The sequence below is a fragment of the Silurus aristotelis genome (genome assembly GCF_946808225.1).
Source record: "Silurus aristotelis genome assembly, chromosome: 29".
Taxonomy (NCBI): Eukaryota; Metazoa; Chordata; class Actinopteri; order Siluriformes; family Siluridae; genus Silurus; species Silurus aristotelis.
In genome coordinates, this window is record NC_139602.1 from 1,535,099 (window position 1) to 1,555,257 (window position 20,159).

General features: G+C 42.3%; 1 protein-coding gene and 1 long non-coding RNA gene across 2 annotated transcripts in view; one reads left to right on the forward strand and one right to left on the reverse strand.

Annotated features, from left to right (window-relative positions):
• LOC310722868 (uncharacterized protein) overlaps positions 1 to 18,296 on the reverse strand; it is an 81,283-nt gene extending 62,987 nt beyond the window's left edge. The window contains exons 1-5 of the mRNA XM_083535650.1: positions 18,173 to 18,296; positions 17,962 to 18,070; positions 17,823 to 17,858; positions 17,675 to 17,742; positions 17,325 to 17,416 (exon numbers count right to left, since the gene is read on the reverse strand). Of these exons, the coding sequence (XP_083391776.1) occupies positions 17,325 to 17,416; positions 17,675 to 17,742; positions 17,823 to 17,858; positions 17,962 to 18,070; positions 18,173 to 18,294 (427 nt within the window). The 5' untranslated portion in view covers positions 18,295 to 18,296. The remainder of the gene's footprint in view (positions 1 to 17,324; positions 17,417 to 17,674; positions 17,743 to 17,822; positions 17,859 to 17,961; positions 18,071 to 18,172) is intronic.
• The window catches only part of LOC310722873, a 63,003-nt gene that overhangs the window by 25,279 nt on the left and 17,565 nt on the right, over positions 1 to 20,159 (forward strand). The gene's annotated exons all lie outside the window — the stretch shown is intronic.

Genomic DNA, 20,159 nt, shown 5'->3' on the forward strand with positions numbered 1-20,159 from the left:
GACAGGGGTCGTTCCTCCCGTCTCCGATCAGAGATTCTCCCGTCCCAGGTTCAAATACTCTTCCGAAGGCATACGGACCTCCACCGATGGGCGGACCACTTCCCCCACCGATGCCGCCTCCGAACGGCCAATACCAACCCATGATTCCTCCCGGGCCGCCTTTCGGACCCGACTCTCGTTTCAGGCCACCACACATGGACTCCTACAGACCTCCTTTTCCTCTGCGCCCATATGGACCCGTCCCTTCTTGACCTTTCGGTTTCGTGTTCTGATTTGCATCACGGTTCAGGATAAATGAGTTTATTGATCTGAATGTTTGTTAGCAAGCTGCTATCGGGCTTTTACACACAACGACTTTAAACCGAATGGTGCGGAAAACAAATTGTTGATCTTTTGGCACTTGATGAAACTGAATTTGCCAAATCTCTAATTTTATATATATATATATATATATATATATATATATATATATATATATATATATATATATATATATATATATATTGTAAAGTCGGCATCACATCCCATTCACAAAACCAGGCAAGCGCTCCGAACATGACAACCAGGGGGTGCTGGCTGGACAGCGCCATATCAGCACCCGTGTTGTGGAAAGCTGCAGAGCACATGGCAGCGGGGCGGAGTGGCATAGGGAGGCACGGCTGGAAGCTCATGATGAGAACGCTACCTTCCCATGCTCATCAAGGAGAAGGAGGGATTTAAAAGGATCCACTAAGGAGCACACAGGGGGAATGGTCGGCTTCCAACTAACCAAAGATTTATCTCCCTTTTTCTTAACAGGAAGCAGCGACAGCGGCGAGAGCAGCTCGAGTTACCACCGCGAATACGCCGATTCTCTTCCAACAACTGTATAAAGACCTCTATGTGCCGAGGACACCGAGCACCCACTCGCACAGACAGTTTACAGTTTACTCGCACTACATCGGAAGCTCCAGCGGGCGCGGCGTTAAGGACTAATTCGCAGTCCTATACAAAATTTCACTTCTTTCTCTGGTGTGTGTGTGTGTGTTCGTCCCGGCACGCGAGCGAGGCGCTACAATATATATATATATATATATATATATAAGTGTGTGTGTATGTATGTGTGTATGTACAGTTATGTTCAAAATAATAGCAGTACAATGTGACTAACCAGATTAATCCAGGTTTTTAGTATATTTTTTATTGCTACATGACAAACAAGTTACCAGTGGGTGCAGTAGATTCTCAGAAAACATACAAGACCCATCATTCATGATATGCACGCTCGTAAGGCTGTGCAATTGGGCAATTAGTTGAAAGGGGTGTGTTCAAAAAATTAGCAGTGTATGCCGTTGACTGTACAAACTCAAAACTATTTTGTACAAACATTTTTATTTCTAGGATTTAGCAATCCTGTGAATCACTAAACTAATATTTAGTTGTATGACCACAGTTTTTTTAAACTGCTTCACATCTGTGAGTCAACCAACTTGTGGCACCTCTCAGCTGTTATTCCACTCCATGATTCTTTAACAACATTCCACAATTCATTTACATTTCTTGGTTTTGCTTCAGAAACAGCATTTTTGATATCACCCCACAAGTTCTCGATTGGATTAAGGTCCGGGGATTGGGCTGGCCACTCCATAACATTAATTTTGTTGGTTTGGAACCAGGAGTTTTGCTCGTTTACTAGTGTGTCATTGTCTTGTTGAAACAACCATTTCAAGGGCATGTCCTCTTCAGCATAGGGCAACATGACCTCTTCAAGTATTTTGACATATGCAAACTGATCCATGATCCCTGGTATGCGATAAATAGGCCCAACACCATAGTAGGAGAAACATGCCCATATCATGATGCTTGCACCACCATGCTTCACTGTCTTCACTGTGTAGTGTGGCTTGAATTCAGAGTTTTGGGGTCGTCTCACAAACTGTCTGTGGCCCTTGGACCCAAAAAGAAAAATTTTACTCTCATCAGTCCACAAAATGTTCCTCCATTTCTCTTTGGGCCAGTTGATGTGTTCTTTGGCAAATTGTAACCTCTTCTGCACATGCCTTTTTTTTAACAGAGGGACTTTGCGGGGGATTCTTGAAAATAGATTAGCTTTACACAGACGTCTTCTAACTGTCACAGTACTTACAGGTAACTCCAGACTGTCTTTGATCATCCTGGAGCTGATCATTGGCTGAGCCTTTGCCATTCTGGTGATTCTTCGATCCATTTTGATGGTTGTCTTCCGTTTTCTTCCACGTCGCTCTGGATTTGCTCTCCATTTTAAGGTATTGGAGATCATTTTAGCTGAACAGCCTATAATTTTTTGCACCTCTTTATAGGTTTTCCCCTCTCCAATCAACTTTTTAATCAAAGTACGCTGTTCTTCTGAACAATGCCTCAGGCTTTCAAATGCCTGTTAGTGCTGGCTTCATCCTTAAACAGGGGCCACCTGATTCACACCTGTTTTTTCACAAAATTGATAACCTCAGTGATTGAATGCCACACTGCTATTTTTTTAACACACCCCTTTCAACTAATTGCCCAATTGCACAGCCTTACGAGCGTGCATATCATGAATGATGGGTCTTGTTTGTTTTCTGAGAATCTACTGCACCTACTGGTAACTTGTTTGTCACGTAGCAATAAAAAATATACTAAAAACCTGGATTAATCTTAAACACGTTTCAAGACGCATTTTGACGACTTTTTATTTCTACCGCTGCAGAAGCATTTGTAAGCATCCAGACTATATTTATTTATATAATACAGACTGTATTTACCGCTTTTCTCTCAAACAGATCGTAACTTCACACCTGGATACGGTCTTTCAGGTAAACTTCTAATGTTCTGAGTAACATGTCTGATTTGAGTTCTGCGCTAATTCCACGTTATTATTCTTTTTTTTTTAGCTGTTATAAATATCTTGAACTCTTCTTTCAGTATAACGTAACCCGTTTGTTATTGTTAACTTTCTTGAAATGGTCTATAAAAGAGGTGTATTTTTGCAGCAGTGGCTTCATAATTCATCCTTCATTCATTCATCTTCTTCCGCTTATCCGTAATTCGGGGTCTGGGGGCAGCAGTCTAAGCAGATTCCCCAGACACTTCTCCGTGTCCAGGGATCGGGCTGTCAAGGACCCCGCCTTCGACTGCTGCCCAATCCTCTCAGCACCGGTCCCTTACGGTCCCTCCTGCAGGTGGTGAGCCCACGGGAAGCTTAATAATGATGGTATTAATAATTGGATTGATTCAGGGAGGAATTATAACTAATTATATTTATAAAATACACACATACATTTAATTATTAGTGTTTAATTTAGCGCCCGTTCGGCGTTCGAGTTTTTCCGGAGCATTTTGAAGCGCAAAATGTGACAACGAAGACCCCGTACTGTTGCCCACCTTAAAACTTGTTTGTAGGAAGAATGGGACAAAATTACACCTGAAACACTTCATCACTTGGTGTCTTCAGTCCCTAAACGTCTTTTAAGTGTTGTGAAAAGGAATGACAACATTACAAAGTGGTAAATTCTTTACTGTCCCAACTTTTTTTTGGAATGTGTTGCAGGTTTGAATGAAAGGAAAGGATGTATATTTACAAATGACATGAAGTTAACCAAACAAAACATGAAATATTGTGTGTTCATATTGTCTGCAATGAAATACAAGTCAAAGTAAATTTAGAAATCACTACTTCCTTTTTTTATTTGCGTTTTCCATTCTGTCCCAACTTCTTCTAATTTGGGGTTGTATTTTATTGAGCACATTTTCATAATTTAATACTGGTTTTCCATTCAGTGTTTTTTATCCAGTATCCATTTTAAAAACTAGCGGTTGATTAATCGGTTATTAGCAAATACGATCCAACCCAGCTATCGCTATCCAGAAAATCCACTATCGCTTCACTCGACCTCCAGTTTTTAACGTAGCAATTATTTCTTTTAATTCAACCACATGCACAAGTAAATGTTTTAATTTCAATAGCAATGAATTTTATATATAAATATTAGTTGCCTATAAATACCTTCAAGTTCTCGTCTCACTTTCTGTACAGCCATGAAGTTTCTAACTCTCCTTGATGAAGATTCTGCTCGTCCTTGATGACTGAAAGATTTTCCTCGATCTACAGAATAAACAAATTAAACGAAAATTGGTCCTCTACATTTGAGGTTTTACACTATTGAACCTGTTGGTGGCACTAGAGCATTGGCAGCACCCATATTTGACCAGAATGTTCCTCAGAATGTTCCTCAGCACAATGCTTCTCAATTAGGTTTTAAACAATTGAGTACCTAAGCACTTTCGGTACTTGGCCCCTACAATTGAGTACCAAACCCATTCTAGAGCATTACCCTCGAGACATCAATCATCTGTTTGAGGTGCTGCTTCTTACGGAAATTACGGATCTCTTCTGCTCCATCTTCTGCAAATGTCACTTTGGAATGAGAGCACCTGGGCTTTAAGGGGATCTTCTCGGAGCTTCACTTCATATTCGAGCACCTCGACCTACACAGATGGTGCGGAGTTTGAAATTTGTACTTACAAAAATACGCGTTTTTTTATTTTAATAAATAAATAAATATACAAATAAATATTGTTCACCTTTGAGCTATCTTCATCGTACTTTTTGAGGGTCTCCTGATACTTCAATTAGTGCTGTGTGGTGGTCTTGCCTGGGCAGTCCTTTCTGCTAAGCTGCATAATGGAGAACAGGAAATAAAGGAACCCGCATGGAGAATTAAAAGAAACTTCTGCATTAAAAAAAAGACAATGCACAACCAATTATGACTAGGCCTCGTAACACAAACTAAAAATAACTTGATATAAAACACCACATTCGACGCCAAACACATACCAACAGTTCCACAAACAGTAATTAGAGAATATATCAGCAATAAAGCAGTTAATTATGTGTTTTTAATCAATTTAACATTTAATTCTCCAGCTGCTGAAAATGTGCGACTTACCCACAGCACAGTCTCATTAACTCTGCTGTGGGCGGTCCCTATTTCATGTGCTAAATGCCATCACGCAACAGACAATGGCACTTTCCCCATTTATGCATTAATTGAACTATTTTAGACACCATTACATAGGTATTTTATTTTTAACCCAGCCGTTAGGGGGGCACAAGCCAGTGTACTCTTAGTGCCGGTCCCAAGCCCGGGTAAATGGGGAGGGTTGCGTTAGGAAGGGCATCCAGCGTAAAACATGTGCCAAATCAAATATGCGGATCACAAATGAGAATTTCATACCGGATCGGTCGAGGCCCAGGTTAACAACGACCGCCACAGGTATCGTTAGCCGACAGGGTACCGGTGGAAATTGGGCTACTGTTGGCCGAAGGAGGAAAAGGAGAGGAGGAAGGCGTCTACAGAGACGGCAGGAAAAGGAGCAGTGTAGGAGAGTAGAGGTTCGGGTTGGTACTTTAAATGTTGGTACTATGACGGGTAAAGGGAGAGAGATAGCTGATATGATGGAGAGGAGAAAGGTAGATGTGTTGTGTGTTCAGGAGACCAAGTGGAAAGGGAGTAAGGCCAGGAACATTGGAGGTGGGTTTAAACTGTTTTATCATGGTGTGGATGGGAAGAGAAATGGTGTAGGGGTGATTCTGAAGGAAGCGTACAGTAAGAGTGTAGTGGAGGTGAAGAGAGTTTCTGATAGGGTGATGATCGTGAAGGTGGAAGTTGAAGGGATGATGATAAATGTCATCAGTGCCTATGCTCCACAAGTTGGCTGTGAGATGGAGGAGAAAAAAAGATTCTGGAGTGAATTAGATGAAGTGGTAGATGGTGTACCTAGGAAAGAACGATTGGTGATTGGGGCAGACTTTAATGGGCATGTAGGTAAAGGGAACAGAGGTGATGAGGAGGTGATGGGTAGGTATGGTTTTAAGGAGAGGAATGTGGAAGGGCAGATGGTGGTAGATTTTGCTGAAAGGATGGAAATGGCAGTGGTGAACACGTATTTTAAGAAGAAGGAGGATCATAGGGTGACGTATAAGAGTGGAGTAAGGTGCACACAGGTGGATTATCTTCTGTGTAGGAGATGCAACCTGAAGGAGATTGGAGACTGTAAGGTGTTGGCGGGGGACAGTGTAGCTAGACAGCATCGGATGGTGGTCTGTAGGATGGTTTTGGAGGCGAAGAAGAAGAGGAGGAAAGTAAGGTTTGAAAGAAGAATAAGATGGTGGAAACTGAAGGAGGAAGAGTGTAGTGTGAGGTTCAGGGAAGAGGTCAGACAGGGGCTTGGTGGTGGTGAAGAGGTGCCGGATGATTGGGCAACTACTGCAGGAGTGATGAGGGAGGCAGCTAGAAAAGTACTTGGTGTGACATCTGGAAATAGAAAGCAAGACAAGGAGACCTGGTGGTGGAATGAGGAAGTGCAGGAGAGCATTAGGGGAAAGAGATTGGCAAAACAGAAGTGGGATCGACAGAGTGATGAGAAGAGTAGGCAGGAGTACAAGGAGATGCGGCAGCAGGTTAAAAGGGATGTGGCGAAAGCCAAGGAAAAGGCATATGAGGAACTGTATAAGAGGTTGGACACTAAGGAAGGAGAAAAGGATTTATACCGATTGGCCAAGCAGAGGGACCGAGCTGGGAAGGATGTACTGCAAGTTAGAGCAATAAAGGATGGAGAGGGAAATGTGTTGACTAGTGAGGAGAGTGTGTTGAGAAGATGGAGGGAGTATTTTGAGCAGCTGATGAATGAGGAAAATCAGAGAGAGAGAAGGTTGGAGGATGTGGAGTTGGTGAAGCAGGATGTAGATAGGATTAGTAAGGAGGAAGTGAGAGCAGCGATTAAGAGGATGAAGAATGGAAAGTCGGTTGGACCAGATGACATACCGGTAGAAGCGTGGAGATGTTTAGGAGAGATGGCAGTGGAGTTTTTAACCAGATTGTTTAACAGGATTCTGGAAGGGGAGAGGATGCCTGAGGAATGGAGAAGGAGTGTGCTGTTACCGATCTTTAAGCATAAGGGAGATGTGCAGACCTGCAGTAACTACAGGGGAATTAAGTTGATCAGTCACACCATTAAGTTATGGGAAAGAGTAGTGGAAGCCAGGCTGAGAGAAGAGGTGACCATCTGTGAGCAACAGTATGGTTTCATGCCGAGGAAGAGCACCACAGATGCCTTATTTGCTTTGAGGATGTTGATGGAGAAGTATAGAGAAGGACAGAAGGAGCTGCATTGTGTATTTGTGGATTTAGAGAAAGCGTACGACAGGGTGCCGAGAGAGGAGTTGTGGTATTGTATGAGGAAGTCAGGTGTGTCAGAGAAGTATGTGAGGGTGGTGCAGGACATGTATGAGGACAGTGTGACGGCAGGAAAGTGTGCAGTAGGTACGACAGACTGGTTCAGGGTGAAGGTTGGACTGCATCAAGGATCGGCCCTGAGCCCTTTCCTGTTTGCAGTGGTGATGGACAGGTTGACGGACGAGGTCAGACAGGAGTCTCCCTGGACTATGATGTTTGCAGATGATATTGTGATTTGTGGTGAGAGTAGAGAGCAGGTTGAGAAGAGCCTGGAGAGGTGGAGATATGCGCTGGAGAGAAGGGGAATGAAAGTCAGTAGGAGTAAGACAGAGTACATGTGTGTGAATGAGAGGGAGGGCAGTGGAGTGATGCGGTTGCAGGGAGAAGAGGTGGAGAAGGTGGAGGAGTTCAGGTACCTGGGGTCAACAGTGCAAAGTAATGGAGAGTGTGTTAGGGAAGTAAAGAAAAGAGTGCAGGCAGGTTGGAGTGGGTGGAGAAGAGTGACAGGAGTGATTTGTAATAGAAGAGTATCTGCAAGAATGAAAGGGAAAGTTTATAGGACTGTGGTGAGACCTGCGATGTTGTATGGATTAGAGACAGCGGCATTGAGTAAAAAACAGGAGGTGGAGCTGGAGGTAGCAGAGCTGAAGATGTTGAGGTTTTCGTTGGGAGTGACGAGGATGGACAAGATTAGAAATGAGTTTATTAGAGGGACAGCACATGTAGGATGTTTTGGTGACAAGGTGAGGGAGGCGAGATTGAGATGGTTTGGACATGTGCAGAGAAGGGACATGAATTATATTGGTAGAAAAATGCTGAAGATGGAGCCACCAGGTAGGAGGAAAAGAGGAAGGCCAAGGAGGAGGTTCATGGATGTGGTGAGGGAAGACATGCAGGTAGTTGGTGTAAAAGAGGCAGATATAGAGGACAGGGTGGTATGGAGACGGATGATCCGCTGTGGCGACCCCTAATGGGAGCAGCCGAAAGAAGAAGAAGAAGAAGAAGACATAGGTATTTTATTTTTATTCAATTCAAAGAAAGAAAATAAAAAAAGACGTCACCGTTTTGTTGAGTTCTTTTACTTTTTGAAGCACTTCCGACTTCTCGCTGATGAGCTGCTGGATCTTCTCGCGAAGCTGTTTCTCTGTCACTGATAAACCATTTATAAATAAATACAATACGATGCGTTTTATTGTGATAAAACCAACAAAAGAAAAGATCGCTGCTATAAACAAGTGAACGAAGTGTACTTACGGAGAGACCGCCTTCTCTTGACCTGAGGAGACAAAGCAGAGGTAAGATTCATGGTTTTTCGAACAGATCTGGACAATACCGGAAGAGGTCGACCGATTCATCAGGTGATTTGTGGAACTATCATTTCTTACTTTCTTTCTTTCGGCTTCTCCCATTAGGGGTCGCCACAGCGGATCCTCCGCATGTTTGATTTGGCACGTTTTTACGCTGGATGCCCTTCCTAACGCAACCCTCCCCAATTTATCCGGGCTTGGGACCGGCACTGAGAGTGGCTGGGGTTGGTTCCCTGACCGGGGATTCGAACCCGGGCCGCAGCGGTGAGAGCGCCGCATCCTAACCACTAGACCACCAGGGAACCTGATTTGTGGAACTATCATCTATCAGCAAAATCCATGCAGATAGTTTTTCCCGGGTTACGTTATACATTACGAAAGCGGCCTCTAGAGGCGAATCACGGAATTGCAACATGCTGTTTATTTGAAGTGGGTTTTTTTGTTTTTTTTTTAAGTCCAAACTGGTTATACAGTATCGGTCAACCTCTAAATACCGATATGACTGCAGACTTTGTTGTAATTATTAGCGATCGAAAGGAAATCTTACAGCAAGGACAGTCCTCCACAGGAACACCAGCACGGTGAGAACTCCCACCAAAGCTGTAACAACTACAGGATTCCAGGGAAGGACGTGAAACGTCAGACCCGGACGCCAGTCTTCGTGCATGGCAGCGATTAACTAGAAAACAAGCACACACACACACACACACACACACAATCACCTTTAATACATTGAATTTATGCAAAAAGTATATACTTTCTCCCACCCGTATGTGGATCTTCCCCAAGTTTGTATACGATGTCTCAGAAATGTTCCCTTCACCTGAACTAGGAGACCCAAACCTGTTCCACAAAAGTCCAGCTCCATGAAGATCTGCTCTCCATTGGTTGGATGTGTGTGGAAGATCTTGAGTGGCCTGCTATAGAGCTCGAACCCTATTGAATTTTTCACGCTGACTGCACCCCAGAGCTTCTCACCTCATCACTGTGGATGACCGAAATCTCACAAATTTCCACAAAAACGAGTGGAACATCTTCCCAGAACAGTGAAAATTACTATGAGGGAAAATGGGAGCTCAATGTGGAAGGGGATTTTTTTTATTCTTGGGTGTCCACAAACATTTGGCTGTTAAGTGTAAATGACTTTCATTTCAAGAAAGTCAACAATAACATACGGGTTCCGTTATACTGAAAGAAGAGTTCAAGATATTTATAAAAGCTAAAAAAAAAAAATGATGCTAACGTGGAATTAGCGCAGAACTCAAATCAGACATGTTACTCAGAACATTAGAAGTTTACCTGAAACACCGTATCCAGGTGTGTAGTTACAATCTGTTTGAGAGAAAAGCGGTAAATACACGTCGTAGTCTGGATGCTTACAAATGCTTCTGCAGCGGTAGAAATAAAAAGTCGTCAAAATGCGTCTTGCAACGTGTTTAAGGGTGTAGAGAGTAACACGCAATCTTAACCCTTAGGGTTAGGATTTAGGGTTAGGGATAGAGATTAGGGTTATGGTTAGGATTTAGGGTTAGGGTTTAGGGTTAGGGAGAGAGATTAGGGTTTAGGGTTAGGGATAGAGTTTAGGGTTTAGGGTTAGGGATAGAGTTTAGGGTTTATGGTTAGGGATAGAGATTAGGGATAGGGTTTAGGGTTAGGTTTAGGATTTAGGGTTGGAGATAGAGATTAGGGTAAGGGTTTAGTGTTAGGGTTAGGATTTAGGGTTAGGAATATAGATTAGGGTTAGGGTTTAGGGTTAGTGATAGAGGATGGGGTTTAGGGTTAGGATTTAGGGTTAGTGAGAGAGATTAGGGTTAGGGTTTAGGGTTAGGGATAGAGATTAGGTTTAGGGTTTAGGGTTAGGATTTAGGGTTAGCAATAGAGGTTAGGGTTAGGGTTTAGGGTTAGGGATAGAGATTAGGGTTAGGGTTTAGGGTTAGGATTTAGGGTTAGCAATAGAGGTTAGGGTTAGGGTTAGTGATAGAGATTAGGGTTAGGGTTTAGGGTTAGGGATAGAGATTAGGGATAGGGTTTAGGGTTAGGGTTAGGATTTAGGGTTATGGATAAAGATTAGGGTTAGGGTTTAGGGTTAGGATTTAGGGTTAGGGATAGAGGTTAGGGGTTAGGGTTTAGGGTTAAGGATAGAGGTTTGGGTTTAGGGTTAAGATTTAGGGTTAGGGATAGAGATTAGGGTAAGAGTTTAGGGTTAGGATTTAGGTTTAGGGACAGAGATTAGGGTTAGAGTTTAGGGTTAGGATTTAGGGTTAGGGTTAAGGTGAGAGATAAGGGATAGGGTTTGGGGGTAGGGATAGAGATTAAGGTTAGGGTTTAGGGTTAGGGTTTGGATTTAGTGTTAGGGATAGAGATTAGGGTTAGGGTTTTGAGTTAGGGTTTGGATTTAGTGTTAGGGATAGAGATTATGGTTAGGGTTTAGGGTTAGGATTAAGGGTTAGGGATAGAGATTTGGGTTAGGGTTAGGGAGAGAGATTAGGGTTAGGGTTTAGGGTTAGGGATAGAGATTAGGGTTAGGGTTTAGGGTTAGGGAGAGAGATTAGGGTTAGGGTTTAGGGTTAGGGATAAAGGTTAGGGTTTAGGGTTAAGGATAGGATTTAGGGTAAGGGATAGAGATTAGTGTTAGGGTTTAGGGTCAAAGTCTTTTGTTTGGGTCGTTGCTATAGTAACCTTGACATTAAAAAAAAACAAGCATCGCAAAATCTCTGGAAATGTATCAAGTCGTTTATCTCTCGACTCCTCAATTTCTAATCGTTTGTTCTTTTGTCACGTGACTCCCATAGATGCTACACAATTCAATAAATCGGGTTAGGGTTAGGGTTAGGGAGGTCACCTCGAATCTCGAAAAGGAACAAATTTACAAAAAATAAAATAAAAAATCAGTTTATTTAGATGAACGAGATTCCAAGAACCGAGTCACTCAAATGAACCCTAACCCTAAAACCTAAATTTTCACGTACACCCCAAAAAAACGAAGCGAGAAGATAAGAGTCTCGAAATGAGGCGCTCGAATCCGAGGCGCTCGCTTGCTCGTTGTTGTCGGCGAAATCGGAACATCTTCGAAGAGTCCTGTGGATCTGATCATTAAAACAGTGTAAATAAATCAATTCTAATTAAAAAGGTAAGAAAATAAACTAAACAAAACCCAAAAGCACCAACCTGAACATGGATCAATATCAAAACGTTCTCCACTACACGACAAGCTTTAGTAGAACAGGATTTCTTTACACCATGAGCTCACAAAGCATATAAACAAACTCGAAGATCAAATGTTCTACAGGTCTACCAAAGGTCTACAGGAAGGTCTAATTCCTAGATTTTTCAGAGGAAAAGAAATCCATTAAAAATGACCAGAGATGAAGCAGGGAAGCGTCGTGTCGCAGCCGGCGGTAAAAACACAGTTCGTTCCGATCGTAGAATTCCAAAGGGAATCATGCAAATCTCAGGAGACGAAGCGAAAGAAATCAGCGAAGAATCAACGTTCTCCATCCTCGTCTACGTTTACATCGGCATATCGATCATCATGTGAGTCGTGTCTTGGCCACCCCTGGGTTGCAGTGGTGTAGGAGGAGCATCATGTGAAGCCCTCTGCTGCTCAGGAGGAGCCTGAGGCGTGTCTTGGTTACGCCAAGTGGTGCGGTGGTGTAGGAGGAGCCGGTCCATGTGCAGGTGGAAGCACAGTGCCAGGGGGTGATAAAGTCCTGGGAGGGAAGGGCCGGGGTGGGAAATATATATATATATATATATATATATATATATATATATATATATATATATATATATATATATATATATATATATATATATACACAGTACAGACCAAAGGTTTGGACACACCTTCTCATTCAAAGAGTTTTCTTTATTTTCATGACTATGAGAATTGTAGAGTCACACTGAAGGCATCAAGGGCTATTTGACCAAGAAGGAGAGTGATGGGGTGCTGCGCCAGATGACCTGGCCTCCACAGTCACCGGACCTGAACCCAATCGAGATGGTTTAGGGGTGAGCTGGACCGCAGAGTTGAAGGCAAAAGGGCCAACAAGTGCCAAGCATCTCTCGGGGAACTCCTTCAAGACTGTTGGAAGACCATTTCAGGTGACTACCTCTTGAAACTCATCAAGAGAATGCCAAGAGTGTGCAAAGCAGTAATCAAAGCAAAAGGTGGCTACTTTGAAGAACCTACAATATGACATTTTTAAGTTGTTTCACACTTTTTTGTTATGTATATAATTCCATATATAATTCCACATGTGTTCATTCATAGTTTTGATGATACAGAAAACTCTTAGAATGAGAAGGTGTGTCCAAACTTTTGGTCTGTACTGTATATATATATATATATATATATATATATGCAGTGTTGGGGAACGTTACTTTTAAAAGTAACGCATTACAATATTGAGTTACTCCCCAAAAAGTAACTAATTGCGTTACTTAGTTACTTTTTATGGAAAGTAATGCGTTATATTACTTTTGCGTTACTTTTGCGTTACTTTTTTTTTTTTATGGCTGGTTTCATGCGGCTCTTACGTTCATATTGAAGATTGTGTTTGTTTGTTTTTAATGTGCGTGTTCGCTTCGCTTGAGTTCAATACGGTATTTTTAAGACTTAAATGATCTCGCCCCTACTGGGAAACTTTGCGGTATATTCATCTCACGCACATGCGCATTTGACGAAAATACCGTATTGAACTCAAGCGAACACGCACATAAAAAAACAACAACACAAACAAAGTCTGTGTTTTCTGTCATTATGTTGGTGTGTGACATTTACAATAAATCTGGCTGAGCAGAGTTTTGTGTGTGTGTGTGTGTGTGTGTGTGTGTGTGTGTGTGTGTGTGTGTGTGTGTGTGTGAGAGAGAGAGGAAGAGATGGGTGATGTTCATGTGTGCCCATGTGTATGATTACTTATAACGCGTTACCCCCAACACTATATATATATACGTCTCGATTCTTGAAAAGGAACAAATTTACAAAAAAAAAAATCCCTTTAATTGGATGAACGAGATTTAAAGAACCGAGTCACTAAAATGATCCGATCTTCCCATCACTAATGCCTTAAACACTGAGCTCCACCTCCCCAAGAAGTTCAAATCAACATTTAGGGCGTTATTGGTCACGTGACCTGGAGAAAGCTCCTGATTGGCTCGTACGTATGTAGGCTTTAATTAGGCAGGATCGCCATGGTGCGACAGTGTCCCAAAAACAGGACTTCTGGACTTCCGTATTCCGATTTCAAGCGACGTCTTAGAAACCATCATACCATAAAAAAAAATTTAAAAAATTTTAAACTCAATTTCCACGTACACACCAAAAAAACGTCCGAAGCGAGAAGATGGGAGTCTCGAACGTGATCCGAGGCGAAATCGGACGTCTTCGAAGAGTCCTGCGGATCTGATCATTAAAACAGTGTCAATAAATCAATTCTAATTAAAAAGGTAAGAATATAAACAAAACATTTTTTTTGTTTTACACCATGAGCTCACAAAGCATATAAACAAGTTCGAAGATCAAATGTTCTTCTGTTCTAAGAGATACCAAAGGTCTACAGGAAGGTCTAATTCCTCCATTTACTCCACACTTTTGCTCTTATAATATCCTCCATTCTTCTGGGAAGATGTTCCACTCGATTTTTTTGAGGTGTTCAATAGGATTTGAGCACTTTAGGAAGTCACTCAAGATCTTCCACCTTATCCAACCCATGGAAAGCAGATCTTCATGAAGCTGAATTCGTGCACTTTGTGGAACAGGTTCGGGTCTCGTAGTACCTCCAAGTATGTATATACAGTGGGTACGGAAAGTATTCAGACCCCCTTAAATTTTTCACTCTTTTTTATTTTGCAGCCATTTGCTAAAATCATTTAGGTTCATTTCTTTTCCTCATGAATGTACACACAGCACCCTATATTGACAGAAAAACACAGAATTTTTGACACTGTTGCAGATTTATTAAAAAAGAAAAACTGAAATATCACATGGTCCTAAGTATTCAGACCCTTTGCTCAGTATTTAGTAGAAGCCCCCTTTTGATCTAATACAGACAGGAGTCTTTTTGGGAAAGATGCAACAAGTTTTTCACACCTGGATTCAGGGATCCTCTGCCATCCCTCCTTGCAGATCCTCTCCAGTTCTGTCAGGTTGGACGGTAAACGTTGGTGGACAGCTATTTTTAGGTCTCTCCAGAGATGCTCAATTGGGTTTAAGTCATTGCTCTGGCTGGGCCATTCAAGAACAGTCACGGAGTTGTTGTGAAGCCACTACATCGTTATTTTAGCTGTGTGCTTAGGGTCATTGTCTTGTTGGAAGGTAAACCTTCAGCCCAGTCTGAGGTCCAAAGCACTCTGGAGAAGGTTTTCATCCAGGATATCCCTGTGCTTGGCCGCATTCATCTTTCCCTTGATTGCAATCAGTCGTCCTGTCCCTGCAGCTGAAAAACACCCCCACAGCATGATGCTGCCACCACCATGCTTCATTGTTGAGACTGTACTGGACAGGTGATGAGCAGTGCCTGGTTTTCTCCACACATACCGCTTAGAATTAAGGCCAAAAAGTTCTATCTTGGTCTCATCAGACCAGAGAATCTTATTTCTCACCATCTTGGGGAACTCCATGCGGGTTTTCATGTGTCCTGCACTGAGGAGAGGCTTCCGTCGGGCCACTCTGCTATAAAGCCCCACTGGTGAAGGGCTGCAGTGATGGTTGACTTTCTACAACTCTCTCCCATCTCCCGACTGCATCTCTGGAGCTCAGCCACAGTGATCTTTGGGTTCTTCTTTACCTCTCTCACCAAGGCTCTTCTCCCCCGATAGCTCAGTTTGGCCGGTCGGCCAGCTCTAGGAATGGTTCTGGTCGTCCCAAACGTCTTCCATTTGAGGATTATGGAGGCCACTGTGCTCTTAGAAACCTTAAGTGCAGCAAAAAAATTTTTGGAACCTTGGCCAGATCTGTGCCTTGCCACAATTCTGTCTCTGAGCTCTTCAGGCAGTTCCTTTGACCTTAATGATTCTCATTTGCTCTGATATGCATTGTGATCTGTAAGGTCTTATATAAACAGGTGTGTGGCTTTCCTAATCAAGTCCAATCAGTATAATCAAACATTTCTGGACTCAAATGAAGGTGTAGAACCATCTCAAGGATGATCAGAAGAAATAGAGAGCACCTGAGTTAAATATATGAGTGTCACAGCAAAGGGTCTGAATACTTAGGACCATGTGATATTTCAGTTTTTCTTTTTGAATAAATCTGTAAAAAGGTCAACAATTCTGTGTTTTTCTGTCAGTATGGGGTGCTATGTGTACATTCATGAGGAAGAAGAATGAACTTAAATGATTTTAGCAAATGGCTGCAATATAACAAAAAGTGAAAAATTTAAGGGGGTCTGAATACTTTCCGTACCCACTGTATATATATCGAGATCTTTTGAGTTTGACTCCCTTTTGAGTTTGACTCCCTCACATGTCAATGTTTTTAATTAAAATTTCATTGTAAGTGCATAATTGGCTTTCAAACTGTTTCTATTAATTTATTTGTCTTTATTTTCATGTCTTTTGTGTGTCTTTGTACGTATGTAATGATGTGATGTAATTCAGCTGCCTATCTTGGCCAGGTCTCCCTTGCAAAAGAGATTTTTAATCTCAATGGGCTTCTCCTGGTTAAATAAAGGATAAATAAAAAAAAATAAAATGTGGAAGAACCACAAATGGGTGGCAAAAAACTTGAATCAGTACCTGACTTTAGTTCTTATGGCTGAAGGAGATCTCATCCAAATCTCCACAAAATGCAGTGGCACAACATCTATCTCATCTCAGAAGATTGAATCTTACGTATTATAATAGTGAATGGAGACTCAAAGCGGATCTTCAAAATGAAGCTCTAACATTCAGGTCATGGGTGAGGTTTTGTTCAAATCGTCTTTTCAAATTGACTAAAAATTAACAAGTCACGTGACCCAATCAATCCGAAACAAAACTTTAATACGTTTCCTTCTGCAGCATCCATAATAAAAAGTCTAGTAATGTGCACAAAGGGCTTTGTGGGTTCAGGATTGTGTTCCTGAAGGTGGAGGAGTATCATGTGGAGCCCTCTAGTGCTCAGGAGGAGTGTGAGGCGTATCTTGGCCACCCCTGGGTTGTGGTGGTGTAAGAGGAGTATCATGTGGAGCCCTCTGCTGCTCAGGACGAGCGTGAGGTGTGTCTTGGCCACCCCTGGGTTGTGTTGGTGTAAGAGGAGTATCATGTGGAGCCCTCTGCTGCTCAGGAGGAGCGTGAGGTGTGTCTTGGCCACCCCTGGGTTGCGGTGGTGTAGGAGGAGCATCATGTGGAGCCCTCTGCTGCTCAGGAGGAGCGTGAGGCGTGTCTTGGCAACCCCTGGGTTGTGGTGGTGTAAGAGGAGTATCATGTGGAGCCCTCTGCTGCTCAGGAGGAGCGTGAGGCGTGTCTTGGCCACCCCTGGGTTGCGGTGGTGTAGGAGGAGCCGGTCCGTAGGGTCCATGTGCAGGTGGAAGCACAGTGCCAGGGGGTGGTAAAGTCCCGGGAGGGAAAGCAGAGTCTTGAGGTCTGGGAAAGTTGGGTGTGAACTTGTGTATGGCGTGAGGTGCTGTATGTGGACCCATGGATGGGAAGTCTCTCAGGTGTGGCCCATGCACTGGAGAAGAAGAAAAAAAAAAGTTACACAGAGTAAATATACGTCAATTGCATTCACTGTGGAAAGTGTCCAGTCTGGAAAATTCCTGGAATAGTGATTGGGTCGAAAAAATAAAACCAAAAAACAGCTCACCTCTCTGTAAAGGAGGCATGTGGCGCTCTGGAGGACCGGACCTGCACAGCGAGCGCTCCAGATCGGACATTTTGTCGTTCAACTTCACAATCCTGAATCGGCAGAAGAAGGAAAAGAAAACAAAAGGAGCTCATGACATCAATAAGAACGTCACGTGACCTTGGAACACTGTAGGAGCAAAAGTATGTGGACACCTGACCATATGATTACACATGTCATATTAATCTCTACTCTTCTGAGATGATGTTCCACTAGAGTTTGTGGAGAAGCAGCACATACGGCTGGAACAGTCAGGTGTCCCAATACTTTTGTCTGAAGAGTGCGTTTCAGATTAGCGAATCCAAACTCACTTCTGACGCAGGTTCGCACATTCCCTCTTCTCCTCTATCAAAGTTTGTTCTAAAACCTGGACTTTTAACTGAAACGCAAAAAAAATACAAATCAGTATTTTTAATATTCAGGATCTCGAGTCAAACATCTCCAACTCAAAGTTCTTACCCAGTTCTCGTGGGCTTTCTCTTCCCGCACAGCAATCTAAAAAAAGAAAAGAAAAAGAAAAACACCAGATGAGATAAAAATACCAGAATGATCTCAGAGATCTCTTGTTCTGCTGCATCTCCTCCTGCATGTCCTCCACCTGCTGCCTCAGAAGGTTCAGCTCCTCTTCGGCTTGCAAGGCTTGGCCTTCCACCTCGGACAGCTTGCTCTCCATTTCGTGGCGCTCCAGCTCCTCCTGAGTCAGCTTCCTGTGACGGGATCACACGCATCACGCTTGGTTTAAGCGAGATGATCTCTAATGCGGGGGAATTCCTCATGGGATTTCCCCAATACTGATACACGATACTTACTGGCGTAAGATGTTTTCTTTCTGGTGGAATAACTCAGTTGTGATTTCCAGTGTCTGTTGAAGGTTCATGTACTGGTTCTCCAGGTGGGTCCTCTCGTTTTTCATGTTTGTTTGGTCCTGCATGACCTTCTCTGGAGGGGGAAAAAAATTAATTCATTAATAATATATATAAATTACATTACACCAGGGCTCCACAAACCTGCCCCCACATTTGGAACGACCTTTTGAACAATACTAGAAACATATTTGAACATTTTAAATATATAATTTACTCATATTATATCTTTTTTTGATAATAAAATTATTTGTTGAATTCAACCACATGCACGAGTAAATGTTTTAATTTCAATAGCAATTAATTTTATATATAAATATTAGTTGCTTATAAATACCTTCAAGTTCAAGTCTCAATTTCTGTTCAGCCATTAAGTTTTGAACACAGCGATTCTGCTCGTCCTTGATGACCAAAAGATTTTCCTCGATCTACAGAATAAACAAATTACATGAAAATTGGTCCTTCACAATTAAAGTTTTACACTATTGAACCTGGTGGTGGCACTAGAGCATTGGCAGCACCCATATTTGACCAGAATGTTCCTCAGAATGTTCCTCAGCACAATGCTTCTCAATTGAAGTTTTAAACAATTGAGTACCTAAGCACTTTTGGTACTTGGCCCCTAAAATTGAGTACCAAACCCATTCTAGAGCATTACCCTCGAGACATCCATCATCTGTTTGAGGTGCAGCTTCTTACGGAACTTACGGATCTCTTCTGCACCTTCAGGGCGCAATTGTCCTTATGGAATGAGAGCACCTGGGCTCTGAGGGCATCTTCTCGGAGCTTCACTTCATCCTCGAGCACCTCGACCTACACAGATGATGCAGTGTTTGAAATTTGTACTTACAAATATTTTAATGTACAAATAAATATTGTTCACCTTTGAGCGATCTTCATCGTACTTTTTGAGGGTTTCCTGATACATCAATTAGTGCTAAAGAAAACTTTGTACTATGTATTTTATTCTGATTCAATTCAAAGAAAAAGAAAAAATAAAAGACTTCACCGTTTTGTTGAGTTCCTTGACTGTTTGAAGCACTTCCGACTTCTCGCTGATGAGCTGCTGGATCTTCTCACGAAGCTGTTTCTCTGTCACTAATAAACCATATTTAAATAAATACAATACGATGCGTTTTATTGTGATAAAACCAACAAAAGAAAAGATGGCTGCTATAAACAAGAGAACGAAGTGAACTTACAGAGATACCTCCATTTCTTGACCTGAGGAGACAAAGCAGAGGTCAGATTCATGGTTTTTCGAACAGATCTGGACAATACCGGAAGTATCACGGAATTGCAACATGCTGTTTATTCGAAGTGTTTTTTTTTTGTTTTTTTTTAAGTCCAAACTGCTATACAGTATCGGTCAACCTCTAAATACCGATATGACTGCAGATTTTGTTGTAATTATTAGCGATCAAAAGGTAATCTTACAGCAAGGAACACCAGCGGTGGAAACACGGTGGAAACTCCCATCACAGCTGCAACAAGTATAGGATTCCACGGAATGACGGGAAACGTCAGACCCAGACGCCAGTCCCGGGGCATGGCAGCGATTAACTAGAAAACACACACACACACAATCACCTTTAATACATTGAGTATAAGCAAAAAGTATATACTTTTTCAATTTAATTTATTTTTATTTGTATTGGGCTTTTAACAATGAACATTGTCTCAAAGCAGCTTTACACAGATAATGTGGGGATTAAAAGTGAATATGATGTTTATAAGTAAGTTTGTCCCTGATGAGCGAGCCGGTGGCGACTGTGGCAAGGAAAGAAACCTTGAGATGAACCAGACTCAAGAGGGAACCCGTCCTTATCTGGGTTGCACCGAATGTCCATTTATAGCAGATATACGATGTTGCGGGTTGCAGTGATGATAAAATGAGCACTTCCCAAGTTTGTAGAAATCAAGAGTTATATTT